General features: G+C 40.6%; 1 protein-coding gene and 1 pseudogene across 3 annotated transcripts; both read left to right on the top strand.

The window, feature by feature from the left end:
- Positions 1 to 535: 535 nt before the first annotated feature.
- LOC126591385 (uncharacterized) lies at positions 536 to 14,138 on the top strand. 3 transcript variants are annotated; one of them, XR_007612380.1, is made up of 2 exons: positions 536 to 2,568; positions 2,760 to 3,140. XR_007612380.1 is itself a non-coding variant. In XM_050257063.1 (2 exons), the coding sequence occupies exon 1, from the start codon at positions 651 to 653 to the stop codon at positions 1,476 to 1,478; it is 828 nt and encodes a 275-aa protein (XP_050113020.1). In that variant the 5' UTR covers positions 536 to 650; the 3' UTR covers positions 1,479 to 2,438; positions 13,870 to 14,138. The 3 variants fall into 3 exon arrangements, 2 of the variants coding, with proteins under 2 accessions (XP_050113020.1, XP_050113025.1); XM_050257063.1 differs by lacking the exon at positions 2,760 to 3,140 and adding an exon at positions 13,870 to 14,138 and having other exon boundaries at positions 536 to 2,438; XM_050257068.1 differs by lacking the exon at positions 2,760 to 3,140 and adding an exon at positions 2,697 to 2,738.
- LOC126614116 (small nucleolar RNA R71) lies at positions 11,490 to 11,600 on the top strand (annotated as a pseudogene).
- Positions 14,139 to 15,219: the final 1,081 nt, after the last annotated feature.

The raw sequence follows: 15,219 nt of genomic DNA, 5'->3' as shown, positions 1-15,219 counted from the left end.
GAATCCGGAAGGAAGAAGTGGTTGTAGCTTTGAAGAAGATGAAGCATAGAAAAGCAGTAGGCCCAGACGATATACCAATCGAAGTGTGGAAAGTTTTGGGAGAGACAGGTATAACATGGCTCACTGACCTTTTCAATAGGATTTTGAAAACGAAGAAGATGCCAAATGAGTGGCGAACGAGCACTTTGGTGCCTATCTACAAGAATAAGGGCGATGTACAAAATTGCATGAACTATAGGGGTATTAAGCTAATGAGTCATACAATGAAGCTCTGGGAGAGAGTCATTGAGCATAGATTGAGGCAAGAGACACGGGTTTCGGACAACCAATTCGGGTTCATGCCAGGGCGCTCAACCATGGAGGCAATCTATCTCTTACGAAGATTGATGGAAAGATATAGAGATGGGAAAAAAGATTTACACATGGTCTTTATAGATTTGGAAAAAGCGTATGATAGGGTCCCAAGAGACATTCTTTGGAGGATTTTAGAGAAGAAAGGAGTACGAGTAGCATATATCCAAGCTATACAGGATATGTATGAAGGAGCAAAGACTGCCGTAAGAACTCATGAAGGACAAACCGAAAGCTTTCCCATAACTGTAGGATTACATCAAGGCTCATCCTTAAGTCTTTACCTTTTTGCGTTGGTAATGGATGAGTTAACAGGACATATTCAAGATGATATTCCTTGGTGTATGCTTTTCGCAGACGATATAGTGTTGATAGATGAAACTCAGGAAGGGGTAAATGCAAAGCTTAACCTTTGGAGAGAAGTGTTGGAATCTAAAGGTCTTCGCCTAAGCCGATCAAAGACAGAATATATGGAGTGCAAGTTCAGTGCAAATGGAGGCCAAAACGAGTTAGGGGTGAGGATCGGAGATCAAGAAATACCAAAGAGCGACCGTTTTCGTTACCTAGGATCTATCTTGCAAAAGAACGGAGAATTAGATGGAGATCTCAACCATAGAATACAAGCTGGATGGATGAAGTGGAAGAGTGCATCCGGCGTGTTGTGTGACCGCCGTATGCCACTGAAGCTTAAGGGAAAATTTTATAGGACGGCAATAAGGCCAGCGATGCTGTATGGCACAGAATGTTGGGCGGTGAAGCATCAACACGTACACAAAATGGGTGTAGCGGAGATGAGGATGCTTCGTTGGATGTGTGGGCACACGAGAAAGGATAAGATTAGGAATGAGGATATCCGGGGTAAAGTAGGAGTAGCCGAAATTGAAGGAAAGATGAAAGAAAATCGGTTACGGTGGTTTGGACATGTGCAAAGAAGGCCTACTGACGCTCCGATTAGAAGATGCGACTATGGGACAGAGGTTCAGGGCCGAAGGGGTAGAGGAAGACCCAGGAAAACTTTGAGAGAGACCCTAAGAAAAGACTTAAAGTACTTGGATCTAACGGAGGACATGACACAGGACAGAACACAATGGCGTTCTAAGATTCATATAGCCGATCCCACTCAGTGACTTGGATTTTCCAAGTCTCCAACCGAGAAGTTGTCCTCGCTCGGGAAATTAAGGGAACACTACCTCAACCTACATGCTCCACTCACAAAGCTCCAACATACAAGCTTCAACAAAAGAAAATTCAAAGAACTTAGCGAAGAAGGCTTTGGTGATTTAACACAATACGTTGAAATGAAGGAAAGCTTATTTATTGATATCCCCGATAAATTACAAATATGTACATATACTTGAGTCAAAATAAACAAACAAGAGGGAGACTTCACAAAGGTTGCTTAGGAGAAGTCTCGGCAGTCGGTAGAGCCCCAGAAAGAGAAGGCACCGGAGGGGGATCATTCGGAGCCTCAGTACTGGACAGAACCCTAGAAGGAGGAGGCATCAGAGGTTGATCATTTGGAGCTTCATTACGCGGTACAGCCCCGGAAGACGAAGGCAATAAATGCCTTTGGAACAAACCCACAAATATCTGATGATCAAGTAAAACATGACCATCAGATTCCTTCATCTGGTCAAGCTTCCTCTTCATGTTTGTAGCATAGTCATGTGCGAGCCGGTGCAACTGTTTATTCTCATGCTTGAGCCCTCTAATCTCCTGTTTGAGACTCATCACTTCAGCCGCCAATGATTCAACTTGGCGGGTTCAAGCAAATAGGCGTTGGGCTATATTAGACACAGAACCTGCACACTGAACACTAAGAGCCAGAGAATCCTTAACAGCCAACTCATCAGACCGTTTGGAAAGTAGTCTGTTATCTTTGGGAGTGAGAAGGTTCCTGGCCACTACCGCAGCGGTCATATCATTCTTCATCACGGAATCCCCAACGGTAAGAGGACCAGTAGGGGAGACGAAGGATGGGCGCCATATGTTGTCTGGAGAAGGCGGGGCTGCCTCTTCAACAAGGTTCAAGTCAAAACGACGGTCGGAGGGGCCAGACATTTTCAAAGGTGTAGAAGAGAGAAGAGGTCGGACAAATCAAGATCTTAGAAGTGCAAGAATGAAGCTTCTACTGGTGGATATTCAAGTGTGCTTTGAAACTTAATGTCAGCCTCTATAAAAATCTGCACTCGACGAAGCTTCAGAAATCGAAGAGGCGTTTGCTTTCTCAAAAGCTGGGTTGCTCAGAGACCACGAGGGTCGATCTCAGAAATCGAAGAGGCGTTTTCTTTCTCAAAAGCTGGGCTGCTCAAAGACCACGAAGGCCGATCTCAGAAATCGAAGAGGTTTGCTTTCTCAAAAGCTGGGCTGCTCAGAGACCACGCGGGCCGATCTCAGAAATCGAAGAGGTTTGCTTTCTCAAAAGCTGGGCTGCTCAGAGACCACGAGGGCCGATCTCAGAAATCGAAGAGGCACCTACTTTTCCAGCCTTGTCAGCACCTGTCACATGCACACTCAGCTTTGCGGAAATTATGGGCATTCTGTCGAAGATTTCTGGCGAAGTAGAAAGTACATGAATCATACTGTTCAATCACCCACTTCCCACACGCAACAGTAGCTCATGGGTACCACATATAACTTTGCCAAAGTTCTCTGACAAAGTTGAGACACGTGAAGCTTGCAACTCTCACTACATCGCTCTGACCAAGAAGGGTAAAAGAATAGCAAAGAAACAACACTAACAAAGTTTAGACACATAAATTTTGAAGGCCTAGCTACCATATTATTACCTACAAGGGTAAAGGAACAGTACCACTGCTGGATAATTGGAAAGTCCCGGTGTGTCAACCTCTGTGCTTCGTGGCAAGGTAGACTAGCAAACATGCCCAACCTTTACTCACATTCGAGAAAACACTCCCAACAAGATTGCTTGCCCCAAAATCGAAGAGGCATCGCCAATGATTCAACTTGGCGGGTTCGAGCAAATAGGCGTTGGGCCATATTAGACACAGAACCTGCACATTGAACACTGAGAGCCAGAGAATCCTTAACAGCCAACTCATCAGACCGTTTGGAAAGTAGTCTGTTATCTTTGGGAGTGAGAAGGTTCTTGGCCACTACAGCAGCGGTCATATCATTCTTCATCACGGAATCCCCAACGGTAAGAGGACCAGTAGGGGAGACGAATGATGGGCGCCATATATTGTCTGGAGAAGGCGGAGCTGCCTCTTCAACAAGGTTCAAGTCAAAACGACGGTCGGAGGGGCCAGACATTTTCAAAGGTGTTTGTTGAGGTTATTCCTTAAACCTTCCTAATGCTAAAACATATTGAGTATAATAGCACAAGTAAGGGTGTCGAATCCACAGGGACTAATTAGACCTATATAACCACTTGTTTTGCAAGAACCCTAATAGAAAGTAGAACTAAACAATTTAGGCAGTTTTGAGGTTGTAACTTGAAATACACGGAAATGAAATGAATACAAGTAAATGAAAACACAAGTAATGTAATGAGGTAGAACTAAGGGAGTTGAGGTTAGGGATTGTAACAATATGGAGAAGGCTAGGGATTCGATTTCACCTTTTCTAATCAATTCCATGTTGTTAATTCAGATTATGCTCATCAATCTATCTATTTCTTGAGTTTGTTTCACTTAGATATGATCATCCATATGATGTGTGGTTTTGATCAAATATTCCTAGTCATGAACCTAATTGTGATGTGCAACTTTGGTTCCTAAACAAGAATGTATTAAGCATAAGAAACTTTCATAAAACCAAAGGAAACACTTGGCATGATGTTTGCCAAACATTCCCTTCAATCATTCCCATATCTGCCAAGGTCATGCATGATGTGTGCTCTAAGATTGGCTAAACCACTTATGGTTAATTCAAATGGTGATCAAGCATTAGAATCAACACACAAAGTCACAATTAAATTAGAGAATGAAACAAGAAATAGAATGATAAACTGAGCATTCCAAATTAACTACATGGCAATCTTTCTAGGCTACATCGAATCCCTATAGAGAGATTAGTTACACTTCATGTTTACAAACGTTTTAACATAGAAATACATAACATGAATGAACATAGAATTGAGAAGAAGGAACCCTTGAAGCAAAACTGATGTTGAAATCCTTTAAGTGTAGCCTTCGGTCTTGATTCTCCAAATGTGATGCAACATGAAAGATGAGCAGCTTGTGGATGGGTGGTTTGTTTGAATGGGAGAGAGGGTGGTCAGAAATTTGGATGGCTAAGTGAGTGAATGGTGGTGTTGCGGATGGGATAGAGAATGGACACAAAATGGAGTTTCTTGGTGTGTGAATGAGAGTGTGACCGAGAGAGCTTGAAGTGAGATTGCATGGACTTTTTATTGAAGTCCCTAATGAGAACATGCAGCTGGAATTAGAGTAATGGATCTGCCAATCTGAAATGATGATGAATTGAAGTGATTTCTGAGGTGGTAAGGCACGGCAAGGTGTGAACATGCATGTGATTGCATGTTTTGGAACCACCTAAGTTAATTCCAATGTTTTTGCCTTGTCTTGTCTCACCCAATATGGCCGAATGCCACCTTACACTTCCAAATGTGATCCTGAAATTCCATGCAGCCAAGTAACTTCTAAAATCCTCATTTGAAACTTCAAATTGACTCCTCAAGAACCTTCTCCACGTTTGGGATAATGCTCAGCTACCAAAAAGGGTTGATTTTACTTCATTTGCAATCCAATTGATCCTAAAACACACTTGGCTGCACACTAGCACAAAATAATGTAAAAACACAACTAGTTTGATTCAAAAACATCACAAAAATGCCAATTAAAGATGATATAAATGTACACAAAGTGTGTACATCAAATACCCCCAAACCTGGTTTTTGCTAGTCCACGAGCAAACTTAAAACTAAAACACACACAACACACAAAACATTCATGTATGTTGGTTAAAACATGCTTTACACCAAATAATAAGAACCAAAGAAAACTTTGTTTTACACTCAAACTCAAAAGCCTTGCCATTCCATAGAATCATATCAATTGTAATGTATAAAGATATTTCACCATGTCTTACAACTTCAAGGTCACCATACCCAAATGCTTAAGAATGAATTCGCCTCAACTCTATTCCTCACGGTTTTCACTCAAGTTCTCACTCAGATCCTAAGGTTTAGTCTCTCCACTAACATATGTGAGTGAAGTTATGTAAAGGAAATCAAAATTCTCACATATAAACTTGAAATGAAAGCACAATTCTGAGTAGATCTCATGAAATGAATCAAATGCTAAGAATATAGATAACACACACACTTACCATCACCCATGAATACATCCTCAATGATCAACTAGGTCTTTCTCAAGATTGTAATGTAAGGCTTAGGTTATAGGTTATGAAAGAAGGGATATGAAATACTAGAGCTTGGGGTATACCAAAGTGTCCTTGAGGATCATGCTCTTCACTTGCATTTGCCTTCTTTCTTCTTTTGGCGTCCAGGCCCTAAACCTTATAAAGAGGAGATTTGGAACTTGCATCCACTTTGATTCTTTCTTCTTTTTTTTTTTATAACTTTTATGCTTAGAAACAACTTTCACATAGGTGCCCTCGGTACACGCCACAATCTTGATCTCTCACTCAATTTACCTTAAGCTTTCATCAAATTGGTATTCCCCAAACTATAAGGTATGGCTTATATTGAGCTAGAATGGGTAGAGTATGGTGCGGGTGATGAAAGAATTAGGCTAAAGTGTTTGGCTGCAACAATGGTGAATGGAGCACACAAAGGGATAGGATTTAAGCCTTTTAGTAGTTAAAACATGCATAGCCTAACATCATTTCATTGAGTTCATTCATGAATGATACCAAACACATGGTATCTGCAAAACAGAGTAATTCTTAGCATCCAAACAAAATAGAAGTAAAGAGATCATTTAAAGTGAAATTGAAAGAAAAAGATAGGAGTTGAAACACTTTAAACCCTCTAAAAGAAGCAATTAAGCTCAAAATAACTCACTAGGGTAGTCTCCACTATTCTTCTTCCAGAATTTGAGTAAGGTACCTCTATCATCATATCTCCAAGAATTACATCTTTATACAAGACACAAGATACAAAAATTTTTATAGCAACCCAAAAGTTTGTTTGCAAACATAGTCCTCATAAACATTCGAATTAGTAAGCAAAAGCACACTTAACCAAAACAAACACAAAAACAAACCTTCCATCCCAAAATACCCCCAAACCTATGGTAAGCATTGTCCTCGATGCTTAAGATTGTATGCAATTCAAGTAGGTAAATAATATGGAATGGTAACAACATAAACACAACATGAAGATAGAATACAAACCACACTAGGTTGCCTCCTAGCAAGCGCTTTATTTAATGTCTAGGCAAGACATGGAACTTGTTCATGGTGTTGTAAACTCAAGAAAATCGACAATTTGATACACTTGCCCTTCCTCCTCTTGTTGCAAATATGGTTTCAATCTCTGTCCATTGACTTTGAAAGAGGTGCCATTCTTCATGTTCTCTATCTCCACAGCTCCGTGGGGAAATGTTTGCAACACTTTGAATGGTCCTACCCATCTAGACTTCAATTTACCTGGAAAAAGTCTCAAACGTGAGTCATACAAAAGTACTTTCATACCTTGGTGAAACTCCTTCCTTAGGATGGCTTTGTCATGATAGAGCTTAGTCCTTTCCTTGTAAATTTTGGCATTTTCATATGCCTCATTTCTGAGCTCTTCCAACTCATTAAGTTGGAGCTTCCTTGCTATTCCAGCATCCTTGTAATCAAAGTTGAACTTCTTAATGGCCCAATATGCTCGGTGTTCAAGCTCCATTGGCAAATGACAAGCTTTCCCAAACACAAGACGATAAGGACTCATGCCAATGGGGGTCTTGTACGCTGTTCTATACGCCCAAAGTGCATCATTCAACCTCAACGACCAATCCTTCCGTGTGGGGCTCACAGTCTTCATCAAAATGTTTTTGATCTCCCTATTGCTAATCTCCACTTGTCCTGAGGTTTGAGGATGGTACGGGGTTGCCACTTTGTGGTTGATGTTGTACTTCCTCATCAATGATTCAAAGGGTTTGTTGCAGAAATGGCTACCACCATCACTAATAATAGCTCTTGGCGTTCCAAACCTACAAAAAATCACATCTTTAATAAAGTGCAAAACAACCTTATGATCATTAGTTCTTGTAGCAATGGCTTCAACCCATTTGGATACATAATCAACTGCCACTAATATGTATAAGTAGCCAAAAGATGATGGAAATGGTCCCATGAAGTCGATTCCCCAAACATCAAAAAGCTCTACCACCAAAATGTTGTTCAATGGCATCTCATTTCTTCGGCTAATGTTCCCCATCTTTTGGCACCTATCACAATTAGAACAAAAATCAAAAGCATCTTTGAATAAAGTAGGCCAAAAGAAACCAGATTGTAAAACTTTAAGAGATGTCTTTTTGGCACCAAAATGTCCGCCACATGCCAATGTATGACTGAACGTTAGAATGCTTTGTTGTTCACTCTCTGGGACACATCTCCTAATGATTTGATCAGGGCAATATTTAAACAAATATGGTTCGTCCCAAACGTAGTGCTTGACCATGGCAAGGAACTTTTTTCTTTCCTGAAAAGAAATGTCATTTCTCATTACACCACAAGCAAGATAATTAACGAAATCAGCATACCACGGTTCTTTTTCTTGAACAACAAGGAGTTGTTCATCTGGAAATGATTCATTTAGAGGCAAAGGTTGTGCAACTCCATGGTTCTCATTAAGTCTTGACAAGTGGTCAGCCACAACATTATCACTTCCCTTTTTATCTCGAACCTCCAAGTCAAACTCTTGTAGTAAGAGTATCCATCTAATTAAGCGTGGTTTAGCATCCTTCTTTGTCATCAAATACCTAAGGGCTGCATGATCAGAAAACACAATAACTTTAGATCCCACAAGGTATGACCGAAACTTCTCTAAAGCAAAAACAATAGCAAGCAACTCCTTTTCAGTTGTGGAATAGTTAAGTTGAGCATCATTTAGAGTCCGACTTGCATAGTAGATCACGTGTGGAAGTTTGTTCACCCTTTGCCCTAAAACTGCACCAATAGCATAGTCAGAGGCATCACACATTAATTCAAAAGGTAAAGACCAATCTGGTGCCATAATAATTGGGGCCGAGGTTAATTCCTGTTTCAAAGTTTTGAATGCATCCATACAAGCTGTATCAAAATGAAATGCAACATCTTTAGCTAATAGATTGCATAATGGACGAGTGATCATTGAAAAGTTCTTAATGAAACGTCGATAAAAACCCGCATGTCCCAAAAAACTTCTCACTCCCCTCACGGTTGTGGGAGGTGCCATCTTGGTGATTATGTCAATTTTGGCTTTGTCCACCTCCATTCCTTTGCTAGAGATTACATGTCCCAACACAATTCCTTGTTTCACCATGAATTGGCATTTTTCCCAATTGAGAACCAAATTTGTTTCCTGACATCTTTGAAGTACTAAAGAGAGATGGTTAAGACATTCATCAAAAGAAGAACCAAACACTGAAAAGTCATCCATAAATACCTCAATGAATCTTTCTACCATGTCAGAAAAGATGGCCAACATACATCTTTGGAAAGTTGCTGGAGCATTGCAAAGTCCAAATGGCATTCTCCTATATGCAAATGTGCCAAATGGGCATGTGAATGTAGTCTTCTCTTGATCCTCCGGGGCAATTGCAATTTGGTTGTAACCTGAGTAACCATCAAGAAAACAATAATGTGAGTAACCTGCCAATCTCTCAAGCATTTGATCTATGAAAGGCATGGGAAAGTAATCTTTTCTAGTGTTAGAATTCAACTTCCTGTAATCGGTGCAGACTCTCCAACTAGCCGTGGGTCTTGTGGGCACAAGTTCTTGGTTTTCATTTCTCATTACTGAGATTCCCACCTTCTTTGGTACCACTTGAATGGCACTCACCCATTTGCTATCAGAAATAGGATATATGATCCCCACATCTAACAACTTCAATACTTCATCCCTCACAACCTCTTTCATGTGTGGATTGAGCCTTCTTTGTGGCTCACGGGTTGTCTTTGCTCCATCCTCCAAAAGGATCCTATGCATGCACTTAGTAGGGCTTATTCCCTTAATATCTGCAATAGACCAACCAATAGCAGATTTGGACTCTTTTAACACCCTAAGTAGTTTATCTTCTTCATTCAGAGTGAGGTCCGAGGCTATGATAACTGGAAGAGTTTCGAATTCAGCTAGATATGCATATTTTAGATGTGGTGGAAGTGGTTTAAGTTCAAGTTTAGGTGCCTTAACAATGGAAGGGATTAAATGTGACCTTGAGGGTTCTAATGACTCTACAAGAGGTGAAACATTTAAAGGATATGGTGCGAATGCTTCCAAGGCAGCAACCACTTCCATGAATGCATCTTCATCATCAAACTCATCTTGAGATTGAGTCAAAACAGTTTGTAATGGCTCATTAGATTGTGCCTGCAAAAACTTAGAGAAAACAATTGAATCAAGCACATCAATGGCATAGCACTCAAGAGATGAAGAAGGATGAGAAAGAGACTCAAACACTTTAAATTGCACGGTTTCTCCTAGCACTGTCATAGTGAGGAGTCCATTTTGCACATCAATGATGGTTTTGGCCGTGGCCATGAATGGTCTTCCAAGCAAAATAGGCAACTCTCGGTCATGTATAGGCGCTTCTTCCATATCCAACACTACAAAATCCGCAGGCAAGATTAGTTTATCAATTTGAACTAGAATATCCTCTACTATACCTCTTGGATACTTCACGGATCTGTCTGCAAGTTGTAATGAAATGGTGGTGGTTTTCAATTCCCCCAAACCTAGTTGAAGATACACAGAATAAGGCATTAAATTGATGCTAGCACCCAAATCAAGCATTGCTTTTTCAACTTTATTTTCTCCTATAGTAATGTTGATAGAGAAACTCCCTGGATCTTTGAGCTTTGGTGGAAGTTTTCTTTGTAACACTGCACTTACATTCTCAGACACCACTACCTTCTCATGTGGTCCATACTTCCTTTTGTAGTTGTTTAACTCTTTGAAGAACTTCCCATAAGCTGGCATGTTTCTAATGACATCAAGCAAAGGTAAGTTAACATTCACTTTACTTAGAATATCAAAAATGTCCTTAAATGACTTATCCTGCTTGCTTTTGGCAAGTCTTCCAGGGAATGGTATTGGTGGAGTATAAGGCTTCTCGGCCTTGTGAAGATTTGGTGCTTCAAATGAGGAATTGGCAGGGCTTGGTTCCTCATTTGGTTTCTCATTTTCTCCTTGAGTAACCCCTGCATTCACATGATCAAATTCATTAGTAACTTCATTACCAACTTTATTATTGATAACCTTACCACTTCTAAGTGTAGTGATTGCTTTGGCTTGCTCTTGGTTCCTTTGAAGTATCACGGGTTGGCTTGGAAACTTCCCAACTTCTCTTTGGTTCAAGGCATCCGCAATCTGTCCCAATTGTGTCTCCATTTTGGTTAGGGCAGCCGAATGTTGTTGGAAAGTGCTATTGGTAGCTTGTTGGAATTGCAAGGTGTTTTGAGCTAACAACTTAACCGTATCCTCAAGTGTAGTGGCCGGTTTTGGTTGGAAGTTTTGGAATTGATTTTGATTTTGATTGTTGTTCCTCCATGAAAGATTGGGATGATCTCTCCAACTTGGGTTATATGTGTTTGAATACACATCATTCCTTGGCCTTTGATTGTAAGAATTCATGAGGTTCACTTGTTCTTGGACAAATTCGGGGTAGGCTTCCCTAGATGGACATTGATGAGTAAGGTGGTTTGGTATGTTGCAAATGGCACACACCTCATTTGCTTTTGGCACCATGTTGAGCACGGCTTCAAGCTTCTTCTCTAGGTTAGCTACCTGCAAGGAAAGTTCATGATTAGAATTTGTTTCATACACTCCAACTTTCTTACCCCTTAGATCTTTGTGTTGAGCATTAGACCCCAACATCTCATAAATGTTATATGACTCTTGAGCATTCTTTTTCTTCAAAGCTCCACCTGCTGCATTATCAACAGTTGATTGACATGTTTGGGTTAGTCCATCATAGAAAATTTGCATTTGTAAATGAAAAGGTAACCCATGGTGTGGACATTGCAACAAAAGGCCTTTAAAACGCTCCCAACACTCATTGAAAGGTTCTCCATCATCTTGTTTGAAATTGAAGATTTGTCCCCTTAATGTGGCTGTCTTTTGAGTGGAGAAGAACTTCTCCAAGAACTTCTTAGCCACGGCATCCCAAGTGATGAGGGAACCCGGTGCTAGAGTCATCAACCAACTCTTGGCCCTATCTTTCAATGTGTAAGGAAACACTCTCATCCTCAAATTTGCTTCACTTACTCCCTGCAAAGGTAAACCACTTACAACGTTATAAAATTCCTTAACATGAGCTAAAGGATCTTCATTAGGTAAGCCATAAAAAGAGGGAAGCATATGGAAATGTGAAGATTTAAGATCATAGTTTCTAGCTTCGGTGGGCAGCAAGATGCATGAAGGAGAATTTGGTATGATTGGTTGAGCAAAGTCTTCCAAAGCTCGAAGCTCATCTTGGTTGACCGCCATCTCTTCTTCTCTTTCCCAATTAATGTGCTTAGATCCTTCACTTGTTGAACTAGGCGAATTCCCTTCCTCTTCTTCACGGAAATTGGGTGAATTTGTTGGCACAAAGTTGTCAAAAGTATTGCTCTTTAACCGTTCAATTCTTTGGCCTAACTCAACAAGTCTATTTGACATAAACTTCCTGAAAACGAAACAAACAAGTTTGAATATAAATTAGCACTCTACTTAAAATAAAAATAACAAGGGTTCATAACTAAACAAGCAATTACAAGGGACTGAAATCAGTCCCCGGCAACGGCGCCATTTTTGTTGAGGTTATTCCTTAAACCTTCCTAATGCTAAAACATATTGAGTATAATAGCACAAGTAAGGGTGTCGAATCCACAGGGACTAATTAGACCTATATAACCACTTGTTTTGCAAGAACCCTAATAGAAAGTAGAACTAAACAATTTAGGCAGTTTTGAGGTTGTAACTTGAAATACACGGAAATGAAATGAATACAAGTAAATGAAAACACAAGTAATGTAATGAGGTAGAACTAAGGGAGTTGAGGTTAGGGATTGTAACAATATGGAGAAGGCTAGGGATTCGATTTCACCTTTTCTAATCAATTCCATGTTGTTAATTCAGATTATGCTCATCAATCTATCTATTTCTTGAGTTTGTTTCACTTAGATATGATCATCCATATGATGTGTGGTTTTGATCAAATATTCCTAGTCATGAACCTAATTGTGATGTGCAACTTTGGTTCCTAAACAAGAATGTATTAAGCATAAGAAACTTTCATAAAACCAAAGGAAACACTTGGCATGATGTTTGCCAAACATTCCCTTCAATCATTCCCATATCTGCCAAGGTCATGCATGATGTGTGCTCTAAGATTGGCTAAACCACTTATGGTTAATTCAAATGGTGATCAAGCATTAGAATCAACACACAAAGTCACAATTAAATTAGAGAATGAAACAAGAAATAGAATGATAAACTGAGCATTCCAAATTAACTACATGGCAATCTTTCTAGGCTACATCGAATCCCTATAGAGAGATTAGTTACACTTCATGTTTACAAACGTTTTAACATAGAAATACATAACATGAATGAACATAGAATTGAGAAGAAGGAACCCTTGAAGCAAAACTGATGTTGAAATCCTTTAAGTGTAGCCTTCGGTCTTGATTCTCCAAATGTGATGCAACATGAAAGATGAGCAGCTTGTGGATGGGTGGTTTGTTTGAATGGGAGAGAGGGTGGTCAGAAATTTGGATGGCTAAGTGAGTGAATGGTGGTGTTGCGGATGGGATAGAGAATGGACACAAAATGGAGTTTCTTGGTGTGTGAATGAGAGTGTGACCGAGAGAGCTTGAAGTGAGATTGCATGGACTTTTTATTGAAGTCCCTAATGAGAACATGCAGCTGGAATTAGAGTAATGGATCTGCCAATCTGAAATGATGATGAATTGAAGTGATTTCTGAGGTGGTAAGGCACGGCAAGGTGTGAACATGCATGTGATTGCATGTTTTGGAACCACCTAAGTTAATTCCAATGTTTTTGCCTTGTCTTGTCTCACCCAATATGGCCGAATGCCACCTTACACTTCCAAATGTGATCCTGAAATTCCATGCAGCCAAGTAACTTCTAAAATCCTCATTTGAAACTTCAAATTGACTCCTCAAGAACCTTCTCCACGTTTGGGATAATGCTCAGCTACCAAAAAGGGTTGATTTTACTTCATTTGCAATCCAATTGATCCTAAAACACACTTGGCTGCACACTAGCACAAAATAATGTAAAAACACAACTAGTTTGATTCAAAAACATCACAAAAATGCCAATTAAAGATGATATAAATGTACACAAAGTGTGTACATCAGTGTTGGAGAGAGAAGAGGTCGGACAAATCAAGATCTTAGAAGTGCAAGAATGGAGCTTCTACTGGTGGATATTCAAGTGTGCTTTGGAACTTAATGTCAGCCCCTATAAAAATTGCACTCGACGAAGCTTCAGAAATCGAAGAGGCGCCTGCTCAGAAATCGAAGAGCCGTTGGCTTTCTCAAAAGCTGGGCTGCTCAGAGACCACGAGGGTCGATCTCAGAAATCGAAGAGGCGTTTGCTTTCTCAAAAGCTGGGCTGCTCAAAGACCACGAAGGCCGATCTGAGAAATCGAAGAGGCTTGCTTTCTCAAAAGTTGGGCTGCTCAGAGACCACGAGGGCCGATCTCAGAAATCGAAGAGGCACCTACTTTTCCAGCCTTGTCAGCACCTGTCACACGCACACTTAGCTTTGTGGAAATTATGGGCATTCTGTCGAAGATTTCTGGCGAAGTAGAAAGCACATGAATCGTATTGTTCAATCACCCACTTCCCACACGCAACAGTAGCTCATGGGTACCACAGATAACTTTGCCAAAGTTCTTTGACAAAGTTGAGACACGTGAAGCTTGCAGCTCCCACTACATCGCTCTGACCAAGAAGGGTAAAAGAATAGCAAAGAAACAACACTAACAAAGTTTAGACACATAAATTTTGAAGGTCTAGCTACCATATTATTACCCACAAGGGTAAAGGAACAGTACCACTGCTGGATAATTGGAAAGTCCCGGTGTGTCAACCTCTGTGCTTCGTGGCAAGGTAGACTAGCAAACATGCCCAACCTTTACTCACATTCGAGAAAACACTCCCAACAAGATTGCTTGCTCCAAAATCGAAGAGGCACCGCCCTCCGAATCTCGAGAGCCAGACTCCCAACATGATTACTTTCTCAAAAATCGAAAAGAGGGTAAAGGAACAGTACCACTGCTGGATAATTGGAAAGTCCCTGTGTGTCAACCTCTGTGCTTCGTGGCAAGGTAGACTAGCAAACATGCCCAACCTTTACTCACATTCGAGAAAACACTCCCAACAAGATTGCTTGCTCCAAAATCGAAGAGGCACCGCCCTCCGAATCTCGAGAGCCAGACTCCTAACATGATTACTTTATCAAAAATCGAAGAGAGGGTAAAGGAACAGTACACTGCTGGATAATTGGAAAGTCTCTGTGTGTCAACCTCTGTGCTTCGTGGCAAGGTAGACTAGCAAACATGCTCAACCTTTACTCATATTCGAGAAAACACTCCCAACAAGATTGCTTGCTCCAAAATCGAAGAGGCACCGCCCTCCGAATCTCGAGAGTCAGACTCCCAACATGATTACTTTGTCAAAAATCGAAGACACCGCTCTCCGAATCTCGAGAGCCAGACCCC

Source organism: Malus sylvestris, chromosome 2, assembly GCF_916048215.2.
Source record: "Malus sylvestris chromosome 2, drMalSylv7.2, whole genome shotgun sequence".
NCBI lineage: Eukaryota > Viridiplantae > Streptophyta > Magnoliopsida > Rosales > Rosaceae > Malus > Malus sylvestris.
This window is presented reverse-complemented; position numbering and strand designations above follow the sequence as displayed.